The sequence below is a fragment of the Paramacrobiotus metropolitanus genome, unplaced genomic scaffold (genome assembly GCF_019649055.1).
Source record: "Paramacrobiotus metropolitanus isolate TYO unplaced genomic scaffold, Prichtersi_v1.0 Parri_scaffold0000014, whole genome shotgun sequence".
Lineage (NCBI taxonomy): Eukaryota > Metazoa > Tardigrada > Eutardigrada > Parachela > Macrobiotidae > Paramacrobiotus > Paramacrobiotus metropolitanus.
Window position 1 is genome coordinate 111,232 of NW_026570234.1, and position 22,527 is coordinate 133,758.

Consider the following 22,527-nt stretch of genomic DNA (forward strand, 5'->3'; position numbering starts at 1 on the left):
ATGAAGAAAGTGAAGTAAGTGAAGAAAGTACAAAAAGTGAACAAATCAAAGAAAGGAAAGTGAAGTCTCGAATAGAACGATCAAAATGCAAGTAACTGCCTTTTTACCCCAGCCGCTCGCCATAGTAGAATGGTAGATTTCCAGTTCAGTTATCTCCAGAAGTACTTTCCAGAATTTTCGTGGCTTGTCATTGTGAGGTACTCTTTTTGCTATATTTTGTGTTTTGCTTGTAATATTTGCGCGATTCGTATGTTAGAGAATCCATTAGCCATGAGCAAGCTTACGAAAGAGCAGAAAGACAAACTAAAACAGTAAGTGCATGTCTGGTGCATTGCCCTTATCATCTTGTGTATTTCGGACGGTGTGTTATGACTCGGAAGCAATAAACGATTAAACCTGCTAGGTTCCTCCAGTTGACGGAAACGGGAGAAGCTACTGCCCAGAACTGTTTAATACAGTACAACTGGCGTTTGGAGAATGCGGTGGATGCCTACTTCACGAATCCCTCACGGTTCTTCATGGCGGAAAAGAAGCCCGTGGCGGACCGGAAGAAAATTGATGCTTTGTTTCACAAGTACAAAGAAGTGGATCGTGATCGGGGCGAAGAACGGATCCTGGTGAATGGGATGATTAAGCTGCTAGGTGATCTGGGCTTACGACCGGATGACATCAAGACGCTGATTCTGGCGTGGAAGTGCGAGGCCAAGACTCAGTGCGAATTCAGGTGAGTTCTTGCATGGAATACTGAATTTCCCCATGGATTACTAACGTTTATTCATATTTTTTTAAATATTTTGCTGCCTAGTTCACGGGAAAATATTCATCGTGATTTAGGTGTACTGTGTGAATTTCGTTGCTCGGTGCTGATGTGCTTTTAATTTGGTCTTTAATTTGCTTTTGAGTTTTGGCTTTTGTAGTCATGACGAATTCACGCGTGGTTTATTGGACCTGGGCGCAGATGCTCCGGATAGAATCGTGCAGAAACTCCAGGCAGTCGAAAGTGAATTGTCCAATCTGCAGAAAATGCGTGAACTGTATAACTTCGCGTACGATTGTAAGTGCTGAAACTTTCACATTTTATCGGTTATTTTATTGGTTCACGCCTTACGGTGTACGAAGAAAAAATTTTGGTTTAGTTTTTTGAAAAGGATTTTGTGGTGGTTTTTTTATATTTATACTGTGCCCTTGTGAAAAGTACACTAGGGAGGATTTCGGATTATTCATTTACCGTGCACCATATTTAGTGATATTATGCATTTACTAACGTATTTGAATTTTGGATTTTGTTTCTTTATGCATGAGTACTTATTTTTTGGATCACAAACTGCTTCAGAGGTAATCTCGCCGAAATTATTGTATTGCGTGCGAGTCTTTGAATATTGATATACTTTTTCAAATTTGAATCGACCATGTCGGCATTATTTCCGATATGCTTTTGTTCAAGGCCGTACGTAATATCGCGCTTTAAACACTTTCTTGTAATTTTAGATGCCCAGCAGTCTTCGACACAGAAAAACTTGGACCACGACGTCGCCGTTGCTTATTGGCGCATATTACTGACTGGACGGTTCGCTCTTCTGGAACAATGGCTGCAGTTTCTTAAGGTAAGGCAGCTTTTATGGTGAGATTGATAGAACTGAAGTGTGTTGATCGGCACTTGAAAGAGAATCAACGTCACTAAATAGACATGTTTTCTGTCAAAGGATGTGTTGTGCGGATAACAATTTGCAGTAACAACTTTAATCCATGTTGTCGTGTGTCGGAAATCGAAGCCGTAGCGCTTAGGGCAGACTTAATATCTCACTATTGTATCGTTCGGTAAATGACAGAGGATAAGACCGTAATTGTAGTGGGCACGGAATAGGTTCTTTAGTTCTGCCTTTTCAAATTTCTGACAAAAGCCCTGGATTTAGAGAATATTGAATAAATGATTCGACTTGTGTAAGGTATAAATTTCAGCTAATTTTGGTCGAAGGCTTTTTAATACTTGCTACTTAATCCTCAGTTCAATAGCACCATGAGAAACGGCGTTTACAGTTCTAAATGCCACATAATAATTTTATATCGGACCAACATTTCAGTGCTTACTGCTTATGTAAATTTCAAGGTTACAAATAGTTTTTCAGATAGTTTTTCGAATTTAATCGTGAAAAATATTGGTTTTTTGTTGTTGGTTTGTTGCATTAACTGATCAAGCGCAAAGTAATTTTGAATTTTAAGGAGTTTTGATTAAGGACAGGTTATGAGGTTTACGTTATGCTCAGACAAATTGGTAGATCTGGACATTTTGGAATATAAGTCAGGTATATGCTACGACGTTAACGCTACACTTTTACTGACAGAGAAATATATCGGTGATCAGGTGTGAAGAAGTTTATAGCAAATTTTTTATGGTCGGATTTTGACAGGAAGAAAGTCCTGAGACTGCATAATGTACTAGTCTAACATTTCTTTGTCGAATTTCCATGGCACACTGCTGTAAGATTACAGCACAAAATCTGCACAGTGTTGCCATACAGTTTCCACAATGTCCAGAAGCTGGATGTTCTCAGTTCGAGTCTGTCATACTTACACGATTTACAGTCACTGTGGCAGTCATAATATGTCCGTCAAGCATTACAGTTCTGTTGTTCCACATCTGCGTTTGATTTTGCGTCACAAAATTTCATTTGCACACTGGAAGAGGTCAATTTTGTGCGCTAGTTTTTTGACAGATCCCATTGTCTGTCTATGCACATGGTTTAAGGCTTGGCTGAGCCTATTGATTAGAAAAGAGCCGCAGTTGAGTCTACCAAGCAGAAATATGTTCCAATTCATCCATAACTTGATTGTCAGCCAAACCGGGAATTTTCCCGCATTTGTACGATTCATAGGCGCTGTGTGTGAGAATTGCATAATCGCGCCAGTTGATCGATGAGCTATGGGCTTTGCGGCGCATTTGTGTATGATTTTTTCCTGTCGCGGTCATTAATTAGACTAGTGACGCTATCCCTCGAGACACTTGATTTAGTCCAGTACTTAACTTCCGGTTGATGTTTTTCTTCCACTAGGAGTGCAACCATACCCGATCTGTGCCGCGTGATACCTGGAACTTGTTGTTTGACTTTGTGGCCAGTGTCAACGCGGATTTGAATAAATACGATAAGGATGGCGCCTGGCCGGTGTTAATTGATGAATTTGTTGATTGGGTCCGGCCCAAAACGCCCTACGCAGTCCAGCCCGGGGCACGCGGAGAGGACGCGATGGAATATTGAATTTTTAAAAGAGACACATCGTTTTCTTTATAAGTCTTTCTGTTCGGATTTGGTTGATGGTGTACGTATTGATGAACTGGTTCATGATATGTAGGACATCTTTCTGGCTATGAGAATGTCAGCCGTTAACAAGGGATTGCTGGGTATTTGTATGCATTTAATTGGTGCAAGCGTTTAGAAGGTTTTATTTTGTTAGATTGGGGATTACGGTATATACCCGGATAACCCAAAATAATTTTTTTCACTCTAGAAGGAACACGAACCATTCAGCGAAGCTTTACGTGCTTTATAAGTCACAAACTGTTTACACTTTTTCTTGGTTCATGGTTTTTTGAGAGGTGATGTCTTCCCACTAGTAAGGAACTGTTTAACACCTCTTCACAAGACACAAATAATTACTTAAACATCCCAAAAAATGCCGTAGAAGGATCATTATCTTTGAATTTGCTTTTAGGTCTATACAATTTGGTATGTCATAGAAAACGTGTTTTAAACACTCGTTGTCCTTCCCGGTAACTGATAACTTCGCGGGTTCCAGCGCAGCTGTCCCAGTTGAAGGAACGATAATCCTGATGCGGAGAAAGCCGGTGCAGATCATCAGCAACCGATGGGTTTCCTTTAAAGCGCACGATCAGTCCACGAATCTGTACGATTTCGTGTTTGTCTTTTCGCGGCAGACAGCACAAAAGGAAGTGGTACATAAGCTTGGCTTGATTTCGATACGTGCTGTTCCAGCAGCAGTAGATGTACGGATTATAACAAACCTAAAATTCCCGTTATTTTTGAGTCTTCGAATAACATTCATAAGTAAAGCGTTTATTATTCACCAAACCATAAGGTCATCAAGCATTTCTATATATGACTCTTGTTTTTGTTTACGTATTTCGCTATTGCTGCTTCTCTGTACTATCAAAACTAGCTAACCATTATTTTTTATTACAGGTTTATTAATTTTTTATATGAGATTCAGATGAATAACAGACTTTACAGTTGAACTATATCTTAAAGACGCACTTGGAAGGTGCACATATACTCTGTACATTCATAATTCATATGTTGTATAAATACTGTAATCTTGATCTAGAAAAAGGAGGGAGATAGTTTGCTTGTGGAGTTTGAGGTCACAGTTTTGAGTTTCTGCGTAGTGCTCAGAACGATAGTTTTAATTAACTGGTCAGTGGTCACTCAAACTCAGATACAGTGTAATGTTATTAACCATAATTAAATACGAATATTTTGTACTACACGATACGCTGCATACATCTGTTTTCCGTGCAGTACGAGTACTATTTTCTTACACTGCTCATGGCCAACCAATGAAACAGCAGAAAAACGTAGAGATTATGGACGGAAGATCCGTTGTCGTCGGTGCCGAAATCCCGGGTAAGATGGTAAAGGGAAATGGGAAGCCAGGTTAAGGCGAACACCGACACCACCAGCATCTGCAAGCAGATGAAATATCCTGCACCAGAATGCTTGCCGATCCCCTTTCGGCGAACTAGATTCAGAGGGTTTTCCTCACGAAATAAGATTAAAGATTTGCGGCTTACCAGCATCTTAATGGAGCGCTGCCGGTTTCTCACTATAACGCCTTTGTTCTGGATCGTTGGTTGGTAATCGCCAGCGTGATCAGCCCTAGACAGCATTTAAAGATATGACGTGGCGCTAGATTTATTTAATCACGTGTATAATGGGACAGGACCAGAATTACTCATGATTTCCGCTACAGAAATGGGAAATTCTGACAGTCTTAATGTTAGGTATAATCAAGAGTAAAATTAGCCAATGAGCGTGTTCACAGGAAATGGACAGTAATCATCGGATACTATGGCATTTAATTGGCGGTCTGGTCGGTTGACACACCGTAAAAATGGTTGACACACCGTAAAAAGGCGTACACCATACTCGTATATCGTGTCACTGGGACAATTTTTTAAGAAATGTGTTCTTTTCCAGCAGCACTGTACACAATTTATCGTCGAACAAAATTAAATTTCAATGAAGCTAATCGAATAATTTAGATTTCCTTTCGATAGCTTTTAGCTTACTTGTTGGTCAGAAGTTGATGAGTAAACCATAATTTTCTAGAAATCTTTGCATAGCATATTCCGGTGATGGTAAGCGGAATGCAGAATTGTAAGATAAATGTGATTAGCGATAGATACTGGCGCAGTATGTGTCCAGGAGCCGGAAACAACGCCACACACCTGTGCATAATTCAATCACACTGTTAGCTCATTATTTCGCTTTATCGATTAAAAAATTTTATTCTGTGACTGGAAAAAAAGGTGACTACTGCGTTTGCACGTTTGACTGCACAAAAAGTGATTACCTTGTAGACGTCTGGAAGGATATAGTGGTGATGGTTTCATGTACCAAAACATAGGGTACAGCGGCACCCATAGAAAACGCCCAAACGCACCCGACCAGTATAATTCCAGTTTTCATCTGCATCCGTGGTCGCAGTGGGTAAACGGTCACAATGAGACTGAAACAGGAAGAATAATGTAAGCCTTCCCGCAGACCTTGTAAAATATTATCTTGACTTTTTTGCACAGTCAGAATTTTTGGTTAAGAAAGTAACAAACGATTCATTGTTTTTTGTGTTGACAAGTGGCCGCTGACTACGAGTAGACAGATGTATAACAGAAGAATTGATTATCCAATTATTGTTTACGATTTTAACCTTTATTGCGACGTTTTGAGCGACCTACGTAATTTTACTTATAAATATAACTAAGCAGCCTAAATATCTTGTTTGTGATTTGTATGCTCCGCATTCTGCAATTTATAATAATTAACTAAGAAGTATTATCAGTTTTATAAAGCAGTATTTGTTATCATTCTTATACTACTGATTTTCGGTTAGTAGAAGTATGAACAGTATCAAGGTGTGCTCGACAATGAACACTGGTTGCACTACTTAATTACCGATCGACCGCAATGCAGACCATCGTCCAGCTGGAGCAGTATACCGCCGTAACTTGCACAAACGGAATCAGTCGGCACATGACGGAACCAAACGGCCATTCATCCAACAAAACACGTGCCAGATTAAACGGAATATTCAAGATGGTGATCATAATGTCGGAGATTGCCACATTTAGAATGAAGATATTCGTCACAGTGTGCATCCGGCGCATCCGCAAGATAACCACCACAACCAATACATTGCCCAAAAGAGAAGCCAAGATAACGATCAAATAGGCACTTAACAGCACGGCAATGCCGCTGTTTTGCAGCTGCACCGGAAATGGCCAGTCGGACAATTCCAGCATATCTTCACGTGTCCATTCCGCTGAATGGTTAATACGTTCCAGCAACTGATCCAAATCGAGAATTCCGTCATCGTCTGGGTTATCAATCCCGCGAATATCGTATGCACCATGATTTTTTGTCATGAAATCTTTTAGTTGTTGCAACAGATCCGCAGCCGAAGAGTTTGCCATCATATAAACAGTTAAAAATATACTGTTTCACAGCTAAAATTACTATTGGTCAATCAATTTTCATTAGCGGGAACTCAAATAAACAGTAAATTCCAGTGTTTGAGATTCAAGCGGAACACGCAAACATAATTTGTTTAGCTAATAATGGAATAATTTCTACCGATGAAGTGACCAAGGCTGACCGGCAGTATTAATGGAAAATGCCGTGATCAGGCGTAGAAAACCAGAAACCCAGTTTATGACAGACTGGAGCCGCACCGGTATTTATATACATAAAGCAAAGCCACACAGCCGACCGATCCCGTTCCGCCGGGGTTGAAATCCCGTCAATCTTAGAGCTGGACTTCCGGCGTTCGACTCTAATGTAGAAGGCGGGGCTTCGCAGATCCGCGTATTAAGCATATTCGTAGCGCTTCCATTCACAAGGATTACAGTGGATATACTTATTCTTGATATAGTACGGTTACACATACAACGGGCCACTGAGAAGGGATAGTTGATACTTAAGGCTATGCTAATCTAATTTTGAGCTGCTTCCGCGTTAAGTATGTTTGCATTATAACATAGCGCGGTTTGCTGTATCATGTAATTCCTGGTCGACGTACTTCACCGCCGAGCGACCATTGTCAGGCACACGCTCTTCTCCCATACAGTACTCCCGGGGATGTCACATGTTATTATAAGTGGAAAAATGATCTAAACAAACTAATCACATCTGATGATAATAGTCGGGCACAGCTGGAATTCCATAAGTGCTCTGCCTCTCCAGGCTGTTTTCCGGGTCGCAGGAACACCGCTGCTAGACAGTAACGGTTTCCGACAAACCTAATGTCCAAGGTTTATATGGTACACGCTTCTAGGAGTTACATGAGAATTAATGGATTTTTGATGCTAGCACATTTCTAGACTAATTGTCCATCTGACGCAGATATCAACCTTTGTGGAGATTTCTTCTACCTTAATTTGCGGTGCAATATTATATCGCATAAATTATGTCCGGAGCCACAGGCTGCCAGTACAACAACCCTGGTTTTGATTTTTGTTAATCAGAAAACATTTGAAGGATGGTGTCAATCTGCGGCTATCATAAGTCGGTCTACTCGTTACCGGTATAAATCTTTTACCCGTTTGTAAAGAGTTCAAACTTCAAAGGTGTGCAAGCAAAAAACAGTTTTATATCATTGATTATAAGAATAAGTAAGCTCAACCTTTACTCGTAGCGTTATTATTACTGCGCGTAAAGGTGATAAAGCTATGCATTTTCATCCTACTGTTTGCTTCTTTTATTATCTGTGTGTTAGCGAAATGACTCTTAGATTTGTCAGAACAACTACGAATAAAAAATGCCATGAAAAACTGAAACCACGTGTGTCGATGTAACCGGTCCCTCCAACTCGATTTGTCGATTTATAAATTTGGTAACATAACGCAACTTATTCCCTTGTACAATACACCGGCACGCAAATCATCGGCATCCAAGTAGTTTAACGAAAACGAAGACATGAATTACCACTGTAAATGCTCTACCGTAAAACAATCAGATTTCATCAGCATAACTCTTAAAACACAACTCCCACTTGTTGTCCATGTATTGTTGTTGCCGTCTCTGTTCGGCTTGCGCCAGCGCCTCCGCGTAGTTAAGTGGTGCTCCTGTGGCGGAGTGTCCGCTCCTAGATTTGCCGGTTGGTTCTGGCTGCATCATGGCGCCCGTGAAAGCCAGACAGCTGACTTCCCACTCACCAATATCCTTGTTGTAGACACAATTGGCTTCGATGAGATTCTGCATTTCCTTGGGCAGAAAACGATCAATAATCTTCTTGTACAGCTTAATATTCTTTTCGGTTTCGCGAATACTCAGCTTTGACTCTTCTTTTCTTCGAGCGTTTTCCTAGAAACGCAACGACAAATGTCTGATTCGTTTTGCATGCTCATCTTGCGTGCTATCGTGAACTGCACCGTACCTCGCGGATGACCTTCAAATCATTTTTCAACGAACTGATTTCTCCCTTGAGCCGTGCTGCCTCGAAATTCTTAGCGGCAGCGATTTCCTGCAGGGTAACGAATTTCTCTTCCATTTGTGTCCGCTCCGTTTTTTTATGCAGTAAGGTTTTCCGCAGTTCGTCTTCCTTTTTACGTCGTTCTTGTAGTTCTCTGTATAATGCAGCTGAATAAATTGTGTGCATATAAATAACTAATAACCATAACCATGTGAATAAATTTGGAAGTTGTGGCAAGAAAGAGTTCAAGAAAAATGCAAACCGTGATCGCTTGATAAACAAAATCAGATACTCATTACTATGGTTTATGGTGGGATTACGGGATTACCGTGCACTTTCTTCCAGCAAGCGTTCCTGTTCTTCGGCCTTATCAAGCAGATTTTCTCCACCCACAATAATCGTCTTTTCCAAGAGCTTAAGCTTTTCCTGCAGGGCGTGGCGCTCCTTATCAGCCGATTCTAATTCGTCTTCTTTCCGTGCTATTTCCTTTCGCAGTTTCTCGCGCTCTTTTTCATCCAGCGATCTGTTTCTTTCCAGTTCTTCTCGTTTAGCATTTATTTCTTCCTGAAATTTTACATTCCTGATAATGGTCGATCTGATAGCCATTTACGTACATGCCGTCAATTATCCGACCTTTCAATCGACCTTCATTCTGGCCATATTATATGTTTACATTGAAATACGCATTATGTTCCACAGAGTACGAGTACTCGTATGTATGCACCTGCATCTGTAGTAAATGTTGCCGTCGCGTTTCGCGTCGGATTCGCCGTTCATCGCGCAGCTTCTCATCCTCTTCGTTTTCTGCGTCTTCGTCCGGCGCCCCGCTAAGCTGTTGACGAAGGGCTTGGATTTCTTCTTCTAAGCGTTTCAGTACCGCATCTTTAGGATCCTGCAAAAGAACAGAAACAGAATTCATCTCATATCTAGATACAAGTTGTATTTTTTATTTACTAGTTTTATAGTGCCATTATAGTTATAAAAAATGTGTTCAAAAGTGGTTTTTGTTAAGTAGTTTTTGTTGTTTCTGGCCGTTGCATAACAAGTTAAATCAAAAGCTTTGTCGGTAAGCAGGTCTGATCTGTTCCTTTGTACTGGCTTTTGCATTATAATATGATAATAAAATTGATCAACAAATTTAACAGAATAACTTCGTCGGGCTTGGTGTTGCACACAGATAAATAACTGCCGACTAAAGCGCGTGACCTCGTTAATTTTAGCAGCGTTCTTAATCCATTTGGCTCTGGTTGCATATCGCAGGGTGTTGGCGGTTTCGTCGAAATTGTAGCTGGCCGGTCCTATATTGGCACACATAACTGTTTTGGAATTCCCACCCAAAGAGTCTTGCAGAATCCGCGTGAGCTTAGAATTTCGGTACGGAATGTGCTGACTTTTCCCATCCGTTAAAGCCGCAATAACATTGCCTAGGGTGCTCAGACCGTGATTGATTTTAGAGGCTTCCTTCAGACGCTCATCGGTAGCTTCCGTTTTTCTACGAATATGGAGAAATATATCACCGTATGTTTTGTAATAAACCGGCTAATCAAAAAGGAGTGGTAATTTACTGCTGTCCACCTACGATTGTCTCTCGGAGCCGGCTAAATCGACGAGATTTAATTTTCCCACGCATATATGCAGACGTCCATCTGGACGGCGTTCGCTTCGCTCGATCGTAATACTGAAAATCGCGTGTGATCGCGAGCTCTGTTCATTCATTTTTGTTGCGGCCGTGACCCGACTCTTTTTTCCCAACAAGAGCACTTTTTCTAAATCATCCGCAGAGTGAACAACTTGCTCGTTCAGCCCTTTAATGTACACACCTGAAAAATTAATAAGCTCACTACAGTATAACAGCGGCAATGATCAGAAGGAAGTTGCTGTACAATACTTAGCAAAAAAATAATTAACAACATTTTCCGCAAAAATACCTTTTTCACGATCTTCTTTCACTTCCAAATTATTTCCTACACCGCGGTCTTTATCAGATTTTTTTACTAGTAGATCTCGGATCTGCTCCTTGTAGATCTCGAAGTACGATGCGCGAACCAGAAACTTTTGATATCCTTCGGCTTTGGCAATGTGTCCGAAAATATGGGCAAATGCATTCGGTATTATTCCTCGCAGTTCCGGTCTTTCTGGAACGCCTTCCATTGTAAATGTTTTCCCTGCAAAACAATTTTCGTACGCACACAGTGTAACAAATGCAACGTTTTTGCAACGTTTCTTTTATTAACAATTTGAAACTTAAAATAATCCAGGAAAGCCTTACCGCTGCCCGTCTGTCCGTATGCGAAGATAGTGCCATTGAATCCTTCCAGAACATTATCAACAATCGGCCGGGCGACTTGATTGAAGATGTCCGGCTGTTTCGAGTCGGCTGGGAAAACATTGTCAAAAGTGAAAGCCTTGATACTATCACTGGAGGGGTCCTTGAGGGCAACGGTTTGCTGGACGGAATTCAACTGCACAATTATGGATTGTTTCGCATCCAGTTCATCTTTGGACGGTGGCCGACATCGCACAACCACGCGAATGTTTTCACTGGACTCTGGAGGGTTATTTTCAGACATCCTTGGTTTCTGTTCAGTTCATGCAGAAAAATAAATAATATTATTATATTAATACCTAATTTCAGTACTGGCACTGCTAACGTTGATACTCGGCGTCTCGCGATAAATTCTCCCACATATAACTGGATGATGGTAAATCAATAAATCCAGCTGCAATTAGGCTGTGTGATGTGCTGCTGGTGCGTATGTCAAGCTCACGCACGCTATTTGACAATAAGAAGGTTACGTATAGAAGTACTGTATATCTATATTTACATTCGATGTATACAGTTATAAGCATCTCCATAATTTCAGTAAAGGTAAATTTGTAAGTACTAGTATTTACTCCAGCTGATCTGACCTTTTCCGTAAATAGCTCTTAAAACTATTAATGATTTTGCCATTATCTTTCATTACTCATTTTATCAGGCCCTTTTCGTTGTTTCTTTTCCATATTTCAGCTAGAGAAATGCTAAAAAATTTCAACAAGAAGTTTTACTTATGCGTTTATCAGTATTAATTGTAACACAACTTGTGCTTGCTTTAATTGGTCTACGTCGCGGTAATTTACTTGCTATCGAACACGATATTATGCTGTTTTGTAAGAATTGATCCAATTAGCCGTAAACTGAATAATGCTTTTAGATTTATTTTTATTTTCCAGGATACATCCAAACATTCTGTTTGGATCATTGTCATAGTTCCATTACCAAACTCTAGATAAATAATTATTATGACAGTATGTGCCTCTACAAACCGCATTAGTGTTTACATCCACAGTACGAGTATAATATCATATTCGTTATTTGCACTCGTATTATGGCTACGAGTAGTACACTTGCAATTTTGCATGTTCGCGGCAAATTTCTTGTCGCTACGAATATACATACCATATTCTGCATAAATTTCGTGGAGTGTTCTTTGTGGAAGATGAACTTATAAATAGCCGGAGGCAATGCTTGACCGCTACTCTAGAATATGAACATCTTCGGCCGTATAATCGCACGAAAGGATTTCCACAAGATTTTGACAAAGAGATTCACAATATTTAACGTTCATATGCATCGTCCGTTTTATAAGTTACGGCGTAGTGGTCAGTGGTACTATCATATTATACTAGTGTCAGCACGGCTGGATCTGTGCTGGCATTTCTGGCTTTGACGCGCGTAAAATAAATAGTCTAGAAATCTAACTTTTCTAGTAATCTTAAAAAGTTTTATATCTTAACGTTATATCTACGTTAGCACGTATCTGTCAAAGTATTAGGTCAATACAACAACCAGAATGTCGCCAATCGTCAGATGTCGATTATTGTTAATATTTTCCTTGGTTGTGGGTTTGTTTTTGACGGTAAGATATCTTGCATGATTCCAGTAAGAGTACTCGTACTTAATTAATTTGATGAATAATCTTCTCATACTTCCTATTCAGAGCGTAGAATCTACCGCGGAACTGGTCAACAGTTCAAACGAAGGAAGTGATCTCAAAAGTAAGCAAGCGCTTATACAAGTTACACGATCGACACATGAGGTCAATTATTTTCCATATAAATTATTTATCGGCCACCTATTTTGTGGTCCAGGTAATACTGTGGTGGAATGCAAAGCCGATGACGATTGTTCCAGCTTGTACCCCTTGTCCAAAATTAAACTGCAGTGCTCCAACAATACATGCACCTGCAGTGGATCCACAATAAAAGTCAATAAGAGATGTGTTGGTAAGTGAGAAATCAAAAACAAATGCATGTTACAATGTCCAAATTAAATAAGTAATGAGCTAAATACTGACGTATCTGTATATGGTGCGGAAGATATATAATGCTTTGATTTGATTTATATTATTTCCCTACTGTAGATGTTCTTGGACTACCTTGTTCGGCAATCGGGCACTGCGAATATTATGTCGACAACGCTATATGCGATCTGACCGGCTCTGGACGTTGTGTTTGCAAAAATGGATTTTTCGAGGAAGAAGAATGGTTTTTCCGTTACCGAAAATGCAGTCGTACGCGACTTTAAAACTACGAACAACAGAAATTGTTTTAAAGAAAGAAAGTTAGATTTCTAAATTAGAAGGGTTAAATTAAAGACAGTTGAACTTTTGGATTACGTATTGGTAAATTGTATGGGTATGCTTTTATCACTGCAGCAATTCTCGGCCGACCTTGTGACAGCAACGCTAAGTGTCATGGAATCATCAACACCGAATGCGTTGCGGAACCAGATAAACCCGGACAACAACAGGCCTGCCGATGCATTGCTGGACTGCGCCCAAACAATCCCCGTGACAGAAAACTCGCGCTGAGGGAATCGCCTCAAAAATGGTTTTACATGCGGGACGAAGATGACATTTCCACGTCTTGCGAAGGTAAATATTTTTTTCTCGGCTTTCCGAAAATACACTGATTATAAATGCCAGCCATCAAGCATGCACACACATTTTTTGCCTTATTATATTCCAGTGGCAATCGGCAACGACTGTGAATCCGATTCTTGCTGTTCCAAATACGTCGAACACTCCCACTGCAATATCAGCGAAAAACTGTGTGCCTGTAACAAAGGATACGTTTTCAGTCCTCTTAGTAAACTTTGTCAAAAAATAGGTAAATCTAACTTGAATACTGTGATTAGTAAACGGTCATAATCATAATAATGATGCACGAAATACTGTTTTTTGGTATGTACGGGACCGAACATGCCCATATTCCAATTTTCGCAGAACTGGTCTATCATAAGCAAAAATCACAGCCTCTTATTACCCCGGTTGCGGGTAATTTTCATCAACTGAAGACCTTTTGCAACGACACTTTCTGCGTGGATACCACGCCACATTTCCATCCGACCACACTCGGCCAAGGCGGCAAAGCCCGTTCCGTTCTCAGCAACCAGTGCTTCCTGATGTATTTCCCCTGTCTTGTGCAGAATTCCGTATGCACACCGCATCCCTCGAATCCTTACCAGGGATATTGCGCATGTCAAGCGGGATATACGGCTGATGGCGAGGATGCTTGTGTGCCTGATAAAGGCGATACAGTCGGATTAATTCCTCCCGATACCGAAGAATCGGCTGTCCAAAGCACGACGGCGGAGACTGAAATTACTACCGTAAGCCCAACGGAATCAGGGACAACTGCAGAGGAGACAACCAGTACTACGTCGTCGGATAGCTTCGGTATGCAGCTAAACAAAAACGATGGTCTTCCAAACAACGGTGATTGTAGCGTGCTAGCCGAATCGAATTACTAAACAAGTCGAATTACTATTACATACAGTTGCAAAAATTATTTTGATTGTGCTGAACACATTGTACACTTGATTATCATTTGACGTAAGCATTAAGTACGTTACCAGATGGCAAATACCAAAAGGTCATGGGATCAGTTCAGGTGCCTGGTGCAAAATTTGTTTTAATTTATAGCATCTCTAAAATATAATTTTAGAACTTAGACGTATTTGCCAAAATATTAGCCTTTTTGTATGTTAGATTGTGGTAAACAATCATTTGTGAAATATTAATGGTCATTAGAAACTTCCACTGAACCGGCGCATGTGAATCCATTTCCGGACAAGGTCAGTTGCGGCCGCCCGGGCACCACGAAATCATCTGAATTTGGATTAAGCAGCTATTTCAGTGTTCGTACAAAAAAGTCCGTGGACAGCGATTCACTGCACAGGATTGTTGGTGGTCAGGATGCATTGCAGAACGAGATATGTTGGCAGGTATAAAAATTAATACACTGGATCGATTTATGCACTTTTCCACCTGGTCTTAATCTGCGACATTTGCTTTTCCCAATTAGGCAGGCGTGATATCTTTTGCATCCGATATGCAAAGTTACGAATACTGTGGAGGAACGATCCTAAGTGAACGTTGGGTGCTAACGGCTATGCACTGCGTTGTTGAGTAAGTCTTCAAAGTCATTGTCAAAGAAACTGATTTCCTACCTACATTAATTACATCTTATGGAAATTTCTAATCTGAACGCGCAGGAATACAGATGTTGCTCAACCAACACCTATTAGTCGCATTTTTGTATCCATCGGTGCGACTAATTTCCCGGCATCTGCTCTATCGACGGGATCCGTCTGCGGATCATACTTAAAAGTCCAAGAGGTCATCATTCATCCAACGGCAGCATTCATTCAAGACGAAACGGATCAGTTTGTTGGAATCTCTGACGATCTTGCTCTTATCAAGCTGGAAGGAACTTTGAATTTTTCCTTGCCATGCATTTGCCCACTATGCTTGACGCCAAAACGCCCAAAACCCGAAGAAACTTGCATTGTTTCCGGTTATGGATGTCAAGATGCAGCTTGCGAGTCTCCGCCGCCGCATAGTTTAGCGTGGCTCAAAGTAAGTACAGCATAAAACATCTCGCCGTAATTTTAATCAGTATTACTGCTTGCCGCTGCAATGCTATAATAATTATTACAAGAAACCGCTGCGGCTTCGCCTCCGCGTTTCTTGTGATCCACGGCCGCTTTGAACAAATCATTCCATTTACAGTAATTCGTTAGTAAATTCACTAACTGCCTTAGCAGTTATTGTAGTACTTCTTAAGCAAAGAGTCAAGCTCAGTCCCTCACTCACCTAGCGATTTTGTTCACTGGACAGTGGTGGTAGTTCAGTCACTTACTCACCTGGTTTCGTTCACGGGACAATGATGGTAGCTCGGTCACTCATCCACCTAGCGATTTTATTCACTGGACAGTGGTGGTAGGTCAGCCACTGGCTCATCTAGCAATTTTGTTCACCTAGGGTAGTGATTTATTGCTCGGTCATCAGTCAGCTAGTGATTTCGTTTTGTTCACTGGACAGTGGCGGTAGCTGGGTCACTCACTGCCTTAGCAGTTTTGTTCACTGGTGAGAGTAGACGACGCATAGGATGTGATTCCCTGTTCTGTTTCTCCTCATCGGCATATCCGATCGAGTTGAGTGTGTTTTTTCGATTATGATATCATTCGGATATTATTCTCCTGATTTTTTCCCTGACTTTTACGATTTTCCTGCGCATTACCATTCGCGCAGATTTGTGCCTTCCGATGATGTTTTTGTATACGAATAAAACCGCAGTTTTATTCCCGTTTGTCTTTTCCGTCTGATCTTCCCATTACGGGACCGTTATACACGCCACCACGTGTAACATGGGGGAACGCAAGCCTCTAGTTGTTACCACGTTGCTTGAGCCTACCAGCTCGCAACGAGGAATAATCTAGGAACCATTATACGAAGCACTCAATCTTCCGCATCTTCCCTTCCGATTTTATCCTGGAACCGATATTTAATTTTGCCATTTGCCATTTATTTCCTCCAACGGAAAGAAACCACCGAGTCAAAACCGCGAAGGTTTCCGAAGTTTTTCCCTACATTCACGTAGCGTCTACCGCGGACTCGAGAAGAGGCGGAGCCAGTGACCGACCAATCGGATTTGAGAATTACCCCGCTCGAAGTAATTCGAACCAATCACATTCACGATTCATCGGCGTTCAGAAACCATGTCATCGAAGCCAACGCGTAACAAGAAGGAACCCGTCCGCTACGGTTTCGAACCTGCACCGATCAGCCATCCGCGTCCGTCGTCTATCATGTCCATGGCCGATAAAGAACCACAGTCTTTTCGCCGTCAAGATCAGCACGCACGGAACACACCGGGCCAGCAAGTAAGTGCAGTCTCCAGTCCTAGGATGAACCCCGAAGCTATCGTTACCATGGCTGACATTCACGCCGAACCTCCGCGAGCGCATTCTCAACAATCCCGCCGATCATCCGACTCTTCAATCGTGTCCATACAGAGCGGCAAATCATTGGCCACAGTCCGAAATTTCCTTTCATCCGCCATCAAAGCCGCGGGCAGCGCCATTTCTGCGGTGTTGCCAACCGCCCAGAGCCGTTCGTCCATCACGAAGGAAGAACGTGTTTTCCAGGACCAGTCCGCGTACATTGTCCAGCTCCAGGCCCAGAATGCGAAGCTGGCCGCCGAGAACTCCCGTCTGTCCGATAGCCGCAGTAACTCACCGATGGCAGAAACAGTAGTTTCCCGACAGTCTCCGGAATACCGCGCCAACCGCCCCGAGCGGTCACCAACAGCTAACCAGCATCTGATGGTGCTGGATCCGGATCAACTTGCGGACACCTTGGCCAAGGCTTTTGAGAAGGAACGGCGCAAGAAGTCGCCGCAGACGCCGAGTCCAACACCGCCGTTGCGCCATGCTGCCGCTGAAACGCGTCCAGTCTACATCACCGAAGCACCGCATCAGCCCATACCGAAGTCTAACCTAAAGTTTGTGAAGCCGCCGACGTTCGATGACTCCGACATGGACATTCAGCACTGGTTCGTGCTGTTCGAACGCGCTGCCAAGGCAAATCAGTGGACCGATACTGCGAAGCTGGCAGCAATACCATCCCATTTTGGAGGTCAAGCGTTGAAGGTGTTCATGCGCATCGATGCCCAGAAGCCGGACCGAACGTACACCGAGTTGAAGAAAGTCCTGATCGACCGTTTCCATGACCAGGACCGTGCATGGAAAGCCCGTTTGGCTCTACAGGAACGCCAGTACACCAGTTCAGAGACGCCGGACCAGTACATCGAGGCCATTCAAGTGTTGACCTTTGCCGTCAATCCGGACATGTCGGAGTTGGAAGTGGTCGGGTTCCTGACCAACGGCCTGGCCGGCCAACCCGAACTGTACCGCAGCATCGTGAGCTTTGCACCGGCCACCATCCACGATTTCCAGACCCGCATGCGGCGAGCCGTGGCCATTGACGAAACGCTGAGTCGGCGATCAAAACCCAGTTCGGAATCGAAGCCAGAGAAGCAGCCATGGAAACCGAAACCGTCGTTTTCGGCCCGCACCAGCGAACCGGTGCCGACACCGGCAGAGAAGCTAAGCCGGCCGAGCAGCCCACATCGTCGTGCCCACCGCAGCCACCAAAGCCAGCCCGTACCAGCGATCAAGACCGACGTCCGTATCAGCAAAAACCACCGAAGTGCTGGTTCTGCGGTGTTCCGGGTCATCACAGCGATCGCTGCCCAACCAAACCAGCGGATTTTGGACCTGTTACGGAGAAAGTGTACCTGAAGAGTGACCAGCCAAAAAACCACTAGCGGCGACGCCAGTGGGTCACGTCAACGCCGTATCTCCTAACGATCCCACACCGGAACCACCACCTTCCGACCTAAACTTCGAAGTCCCAATGATGTCTCATGAAGCGTTTGTGCATGATGGCAAGCCGAAGATTTCCACGATGTTACGCCAGTCTGTCACCATCAACGGAGTGTCACGCCCAGTTGTTCTCGACACTGCCGCCAGTACTTCCATCATGCCAGCCTCCTTTTGTACCGATCTGCACGCTATACCGAAACCTCTTCCCGAACCTCACCAGTCGTTTAGTGTGACCGGTTGCAACGGAGATACCCGGACAGTTGGGACCACATGTGCCGACATATCTGTCAATCTCTTCGGTGAAACGTACCCGCACACTATTTTCCTCCGGGACGACAATGCGATGCCCGAAATCATTTTGGGCATGGACTTTATGGAGGGTAAACCGTTTCAAATTCGCTGTCAGGACCGTACCATTGTCCCGGAACAAGCTGCACTCCCAACCGACTACCAAGCTGACCTGCGAGAACGCTCATCCAGCTATCGCACTGCGACTGACCAACAGGATTATTCTGTGCCTACAGAACCCGAATCCGCCCAAAGGTCGCCAGCCGCACACGATGTGCTAAGCCCCTGCAGCGTCCAAGCAGTCTCGATCCCGGTGGTCCTTGCCGAGGAAGTCACAGTGCCAGCCATGTCCGGACTCGCGATCCGATTAGCATTCCCTTCAACCACCGCCAATGATGGTGACTACGTGTTCATTCCTTCCCGCACGCCATTTGAGCCGTCCGGCCACCCGCAGCACAACGACGCGCTCTCCCGCGGTGATATCCTTCTCGAACACGCCATTGTAACCGTCCACAATGGAACCGCGTACACGTTCGCAAAGAACTACTGGGACCGTGACATAACCCTCCGTGGATCCACACCGCTTGGAACTTTGGAGTTGTACACGGAAAACCCTGACGCACCGGTCCTCTCATTCAGTGTGGACAGCAACCCAGCGGCGGCAGACTCTGCCTACGAGCCCGTTTCTCCGGCCTTGGAGGAACAACTCCGCTCCATGATCATCAATCCACGGCTGACGGCCAGCCAGCGCGACCGATTGTTCGCAGTACTACGTCGCCGCTGCCGAGCTTTTCCGTCACCGGGCCGACCCGTTGGTTGCACCACTGCCACCGAACACACCATTGAAACCGGCGACTCACCGCCAGTCCACCAACAGCCGTACCGCACCTCGTGGACGAACCGTGCCTTCATCCGCGAAAAGGTCGCCGAAATGAAAAGAGATGGAATCATTGCCGACTCCACCTCACCGTACGCTGCACCGGTCGTCCTCGTCGACAAATTCGAAAATGAAAAGATGACCAAACGATTTTGCGTCAACTACAAAGGACTGAACGCCCAGACAGTCAAGGACGCCTACCCGATGCCACGCATAGCCGACGCAATCGACGCTATTGGACCGGCCGCTTGGTTCGTTACGCTCGACTGCATGTCCGGCTACTGGCAAGTTCCGGTTGCCGAGAAGGACCGCCACAAAACCGCCTTCTGCACCCAGGACGGACTGTACGAGTTCGTCCGGATGCCCTTTGGGCTCTGCAACGCTGGAGCCACATTCCAGAGGATGATGAACACGGTGCTCGCCGGCGAACTGTGGATAACCTGCATCGTCTACATCGACGACATCCTCATCTTCGCCGCGACGTTTGAAGACCTGTGCGCTCGCCTCGACCGCATCTTAGAACTCCTAGAAAAGTATAACCTCACCGTGAAGCCTTCCAAATGCCGGTTTGCTTTCCAGGAAGTCGAGTTTCTCGGCCACATCCTGTCTCCAGACGGTGTTCGACCAAACCCGAAAAAGATTTCCGCGATTGCCCAGTTTCCAGTACCAAAATGTCTGAAAGACGTCCAGCGATTCGTTGGAATGGGAACGTTTTACCGGACGTTTATCCCGAATTTCTCCACAATTGCCGAACCGTTAACCCGTCTCACCAAGAAAGGGCTTAAGTTCCAGTGGGGAGAAGACCAGCAGACTGCGTTCGAATGTCTGAAAACGGCTCTCAGCTCAGCGCCAGTGCTGGCCCATTTCGACCGGGATGGACCACGTCCGCAGCTGGTGACAGACGCGTCCAAGGACGGCGTTGGAGCCATCCTTAAACAGGACGGCCACATCATCGGAGCCGTAAGCCGAAAGACCAACCACTACGAGCGGAACTACGAAATTACTGCTCTGGAGTGCCTCGCCGTAATCTACGGAGTCGACCAATTCAAACATCTCCTTGAAGACGTCCAGTTCGACATTGTAACCGACCACAAAGCCCTGGAGACCATGCTTTCGTCCAGCCGTACCGGTACCGGTAACGCCAGAGTCAACCGATGGGCCTTCATGCTGTCCAAGTATCAGTACAAGGTGATATACCGCAAAGGAAACCAGCACACGGACGCCGACGCCATCAGCCGATCACCACTGGATGAAGCACCGGAGTCAGACCCGTACGATGTACCAAACTACGCTGATACTTATATGTTGGAACCGTTGTTTGCCGATGTCTTTACCTTAGTCGCTGAAATTCCCACTGTAGGAGCGGCCGTCGCCGAAGTCAGAGCCGACGCCGTCCTAGCCGGGGAAACGACCGTCGACGAAGCCGAATTCACCCGAAGTGCCTTTGCCGCCGCGCAGCGTGACGATCAAACTCTGGGCAAGGTTGTCCAGTTGTTGTCCGATCCACCGGCCAAACTGTCCCGTGAACAGTTACGCCTGACCGAACACTACTCGCTGATTGATGGTTTGCTGTATCGCCGCACTTTCCGCCGTGGAACAGTTCGATCCCGATTGGCCATTCCTAGAGTAGCGGCCGACCGTATTTTACACCAAGCGCATGACGTTCCTCGCGCCGGGCACGTTGGATTCGACCGTACTTGGAACACCGTGTCCAGCCGCTTCTACTGGCCAACTATGCTGTCGGAAGTACGTGACTACGTTCGCACGTGTCCCCGTTGCCAGCTGAGAAATCCAAACAAAAACGCCGCCACCGGTTATTTGGATCATGTTCCCGTTGAAAGTGTCCAATCCGCCGGATCCATTGACCTTTTGGGACCGTTTCCCGAATCGTACGACGGTTTCACGTATGCCGCCGTATACACCGACCTGTTTTCCAAGTTCACGATCGCGAAGCCGCTGTACAGCAACACAGCCAAAGAGGTCATCCGATTTCTCGAAGAAAGTGTATTTTTACCGTACGAGCCGCCGAAGATGCTGATGTGTGATCCTGGTACCCACTTTACCGCTGCCGCACTCCGGGATGCTACCGAAATAATTGGAGTGAAACGCCACTTTACGACCACACATCACCACCAGTCGCATGGCAATGTCGAAGCCCGAATGCCTTTCCTGTCCGCTGCACTTGCGAAATATGTCACCGATAACCAACGAGATTGGTCCAGTTATGTGACTGCCGCCGTGTTTTCGTACAACACTACCGTACATTCCACCACGAAGATGACGCCGTTTTTTCTTATGTTCGGTCGAAAAGCTCGTCTACCGGTTGACGCCATTGTCGAAGGCATTGCACCAGCCAAGTTCTCCACCTACTCCGAACATGTGCAGCGTTTCGCGGATAGAATGGCCCACATCTACGAAGAGACCAAAATACGAATTTCCGCCATGCACGAGAAGTCCAGCGACCGTCACGACCGGAAATGTAATCCCGCAACGTACCGCGAAAACGACTTGGTTTTGTTGGAATCTTGGCACAAGCCACCGGTGCTGTCGAAAAAACTGCTTGCAAAGTACCATGGACCATACCGAATAACCGCCGTGTTGAAAGATAACTCATACTCGATTGTCCACGTTCAGACCAACGAACGAATGCAAAAGGTCAGTGGAGCCAGTCTGAAGCCATTTTACGAGAGAAAGATGCCGCGGCTGTGGTATGGCCAACCGCCCCAAGAGTATGATATCGACTGCCCGTTTCCCACCATTAAAGAACCGGATTACGGTATTCCGAATGCGTTACCGGTAATATCAGAACAAGTCGCACCGATATCACCTCCACAGTGTGATGACGACCACGGGATACCACCACCGTTACCATTGGCCGATATCTTACCGTTTGGATTTAGCGAAATTCCTGCATCGGAAATCCACCAGCAGATTCCAAGTGATCACGCCG

General features: G+C 44.6%; 4 protein-coding genes across 4 annotated transcripts; 2 read left to right on the top strand and 2 right to left on the bottom strand.

The window, feature by feature from the left end:
- Window positions 1–103: 103 nt before the first annotated feature.
- On the top strand, window positions 104–3,524 carry LOC129584582 (DCN1-like protein 2). The gene is made up of 5 exons (XM_055476802.1): window positions 104–311; window positions 404–724; window positions 918–1,054; window positions 1,489–1,604; window positions 3,051–3,524. The coding sequence occupies exons 1-5, from the start codon at window positions 130–132 to the stop codon at window positions 3,252–3,254; spliced, it is 960 nt and encodes a 319-aa protein (XP_055332777.1). The 5' UTR covers window positions 104–129; the 3' UTR covers window positions 3,255–3,524.
- Window positions 3,525–3,526: 2 nt separating this feature from the next.
- On the bottom strand, window positions 3,527–6,984 carry LOC129584581 (G-protein coupled receptor 83-like). Its single transcript, XM_055476801.1, has 6 exons — window positions 6,186–6,984; window positions 5,587–5,742; window positions 5,303–5,461; window positions 4,805–4,889; window positions 4,553–4,696; window positions 3,527–4,018 (listed from the first exon to the last, which is right to left on the bottom strand). Exons 1-6 carry the CDS (start codon window positions 6,704–6,706, stop codon window positions 3,728–3,730), a joined length of 1,356 nt encoding a protein of 451 aa, XP_055332776.1. The 5' UTR covers window positions 6,707–6,984; the 3' UTR covers window positions 3,527–3,727.
- Window positions 6,985–8,103: 1,119 nt separating this feature from the next.
- On the bottom strand, window positions 8,104–11,377 carry LOC129584476 (kinesin-like protein KIF3A). Its single transcript, XM_055476646.1, has 8 exons — window positions 10,970–11,377; window positions 10,629–10,865; window positions 10,280–10,520; window positions 9,907–10,192; window positions 9,425–9,592; window positions 9,029–9,264; window positions 8,665–8,854; window positions 8,104–8,591 (listed from the first exon to the last, which is right to left on the bottom strand). The coding sequence occupies exons 1-8, from the start codon at window positions 11,268–11,270 to the stop codon at window positions 8,241–8,243; spliced, it is 2,010 nt and encodes a 669-aa protein (XP_055332621.1). The 5' UTR covers window positions 11,271–11,377; the 3' UTR covers window positions 8,104–8,240.
- Window positions 11,378–13,538: 2,161 nt separating this feature from the next.
- Window positions 13,539–15,617, top strand: LOC129584740 (coagulation factor X-like). Its single transcript, XM_055477051.1, has 5 exons — window positions 13,539–13,851; window positions 13,968–14,420; window positions 14,775–14,968; window positions 15,049–15,152; window positions 15,239–15,617. The coding sequence occupies exons 1-5, from the start codon at window positions 13,593–13,595 to the stop codon at window positions 15,615–15,617; spliced, it is 1,389 nt and encodes a 462-aa protein (XP_055333026.1). The 5' UTR covers window positions 13,539–13,592.
- Window positions 15,618–22,527: the final 6,910 nt, after the last annotated feature.

Bases quoted from the DNA above. Each gene is read 5' to 3' on its own strand.
- LOC129584582 (XM_055476802.1), top strand. From the start codon at position 130: ATGGTAGATTTCCAGTTCAGTTATCTCCAGAAGTACTTTCCAGAATTT. The intron at 312-403 runs GTAAGTGCATGT...TAAACCTGCTAG, and splicing joins CAGAAAGACAAACTAAAACA to GTTCCTCCAGTTGACGGAAA. The intron at 725-917 runs GTGAGTTCTTGC...TGGCTTTTGTAG, and splicing joins AAGACTCAGTGCGAATTCAG to TCATGACGAATTCACGCGTG.
- LOC129584581 (XM_055476801.1), bottom strand. From the start codon at position 6,706: ATGATGGCAAACTCTTCGGCTGCGGATCTGTTGCAACAACTAAAAGAT. The intron at 4,890-5,302 runs GTAAGCTAAAAG...AATGCTGTCTAG, and splicing joins CATCAACTTCTGACCAACAA to GGCTGATCACGCTGGCGATT. The intron at 4,019-4,552 runs GTAAGAAAATAG...CGGGAATTTTAG, and splicing joins ATTGGTTGGCCATGAGCAGT to GTTTGTTATAATCCGTACAT.
- LOC129584476 (XM_055476646.1), bottom strand. From the start codon at position 11,270: ATGTCTGAAAATAACCCTCCAGAGTCCAGTGAAAACATTCGCGTGGTT. The intron at 9,593-9,906 runs GTCACGCGCTTT...GTTCTTTTGCAG, and splicing joins ACGCTGCTAAAATTAACGAG to GATCCTAAAGATGCGGTACT. The intron at 8,855-9,028 runs GTAATCCCGTAA...TGCATTATACAG, and splicing joins TTGCTGGAAGAAAGTGCACG to AGAACTACAAGAACGACGTA.
- LOC129584740 (XM_055477051.1), top strand. From the start codon at position 13,593: ATGACATTTCCACGTCTTGCGAAGGTAAATATTTTTTTCTCGGCTTTC. The intron at 13,852-13,967 runs GTAAATCTAACT...CAATTTTCGCAG, and splicing joins TAAACTTTGTCAAAAAATAG to AACTGGTCTATCATAAGCAA. The intron at 14,421-14,774 runs GTATGCAGCTAA...AATGGTCATTAG, and splicing joins TACGTCGTCGGATAGCTTCG to AAACTTCCACTGAACCGGCG.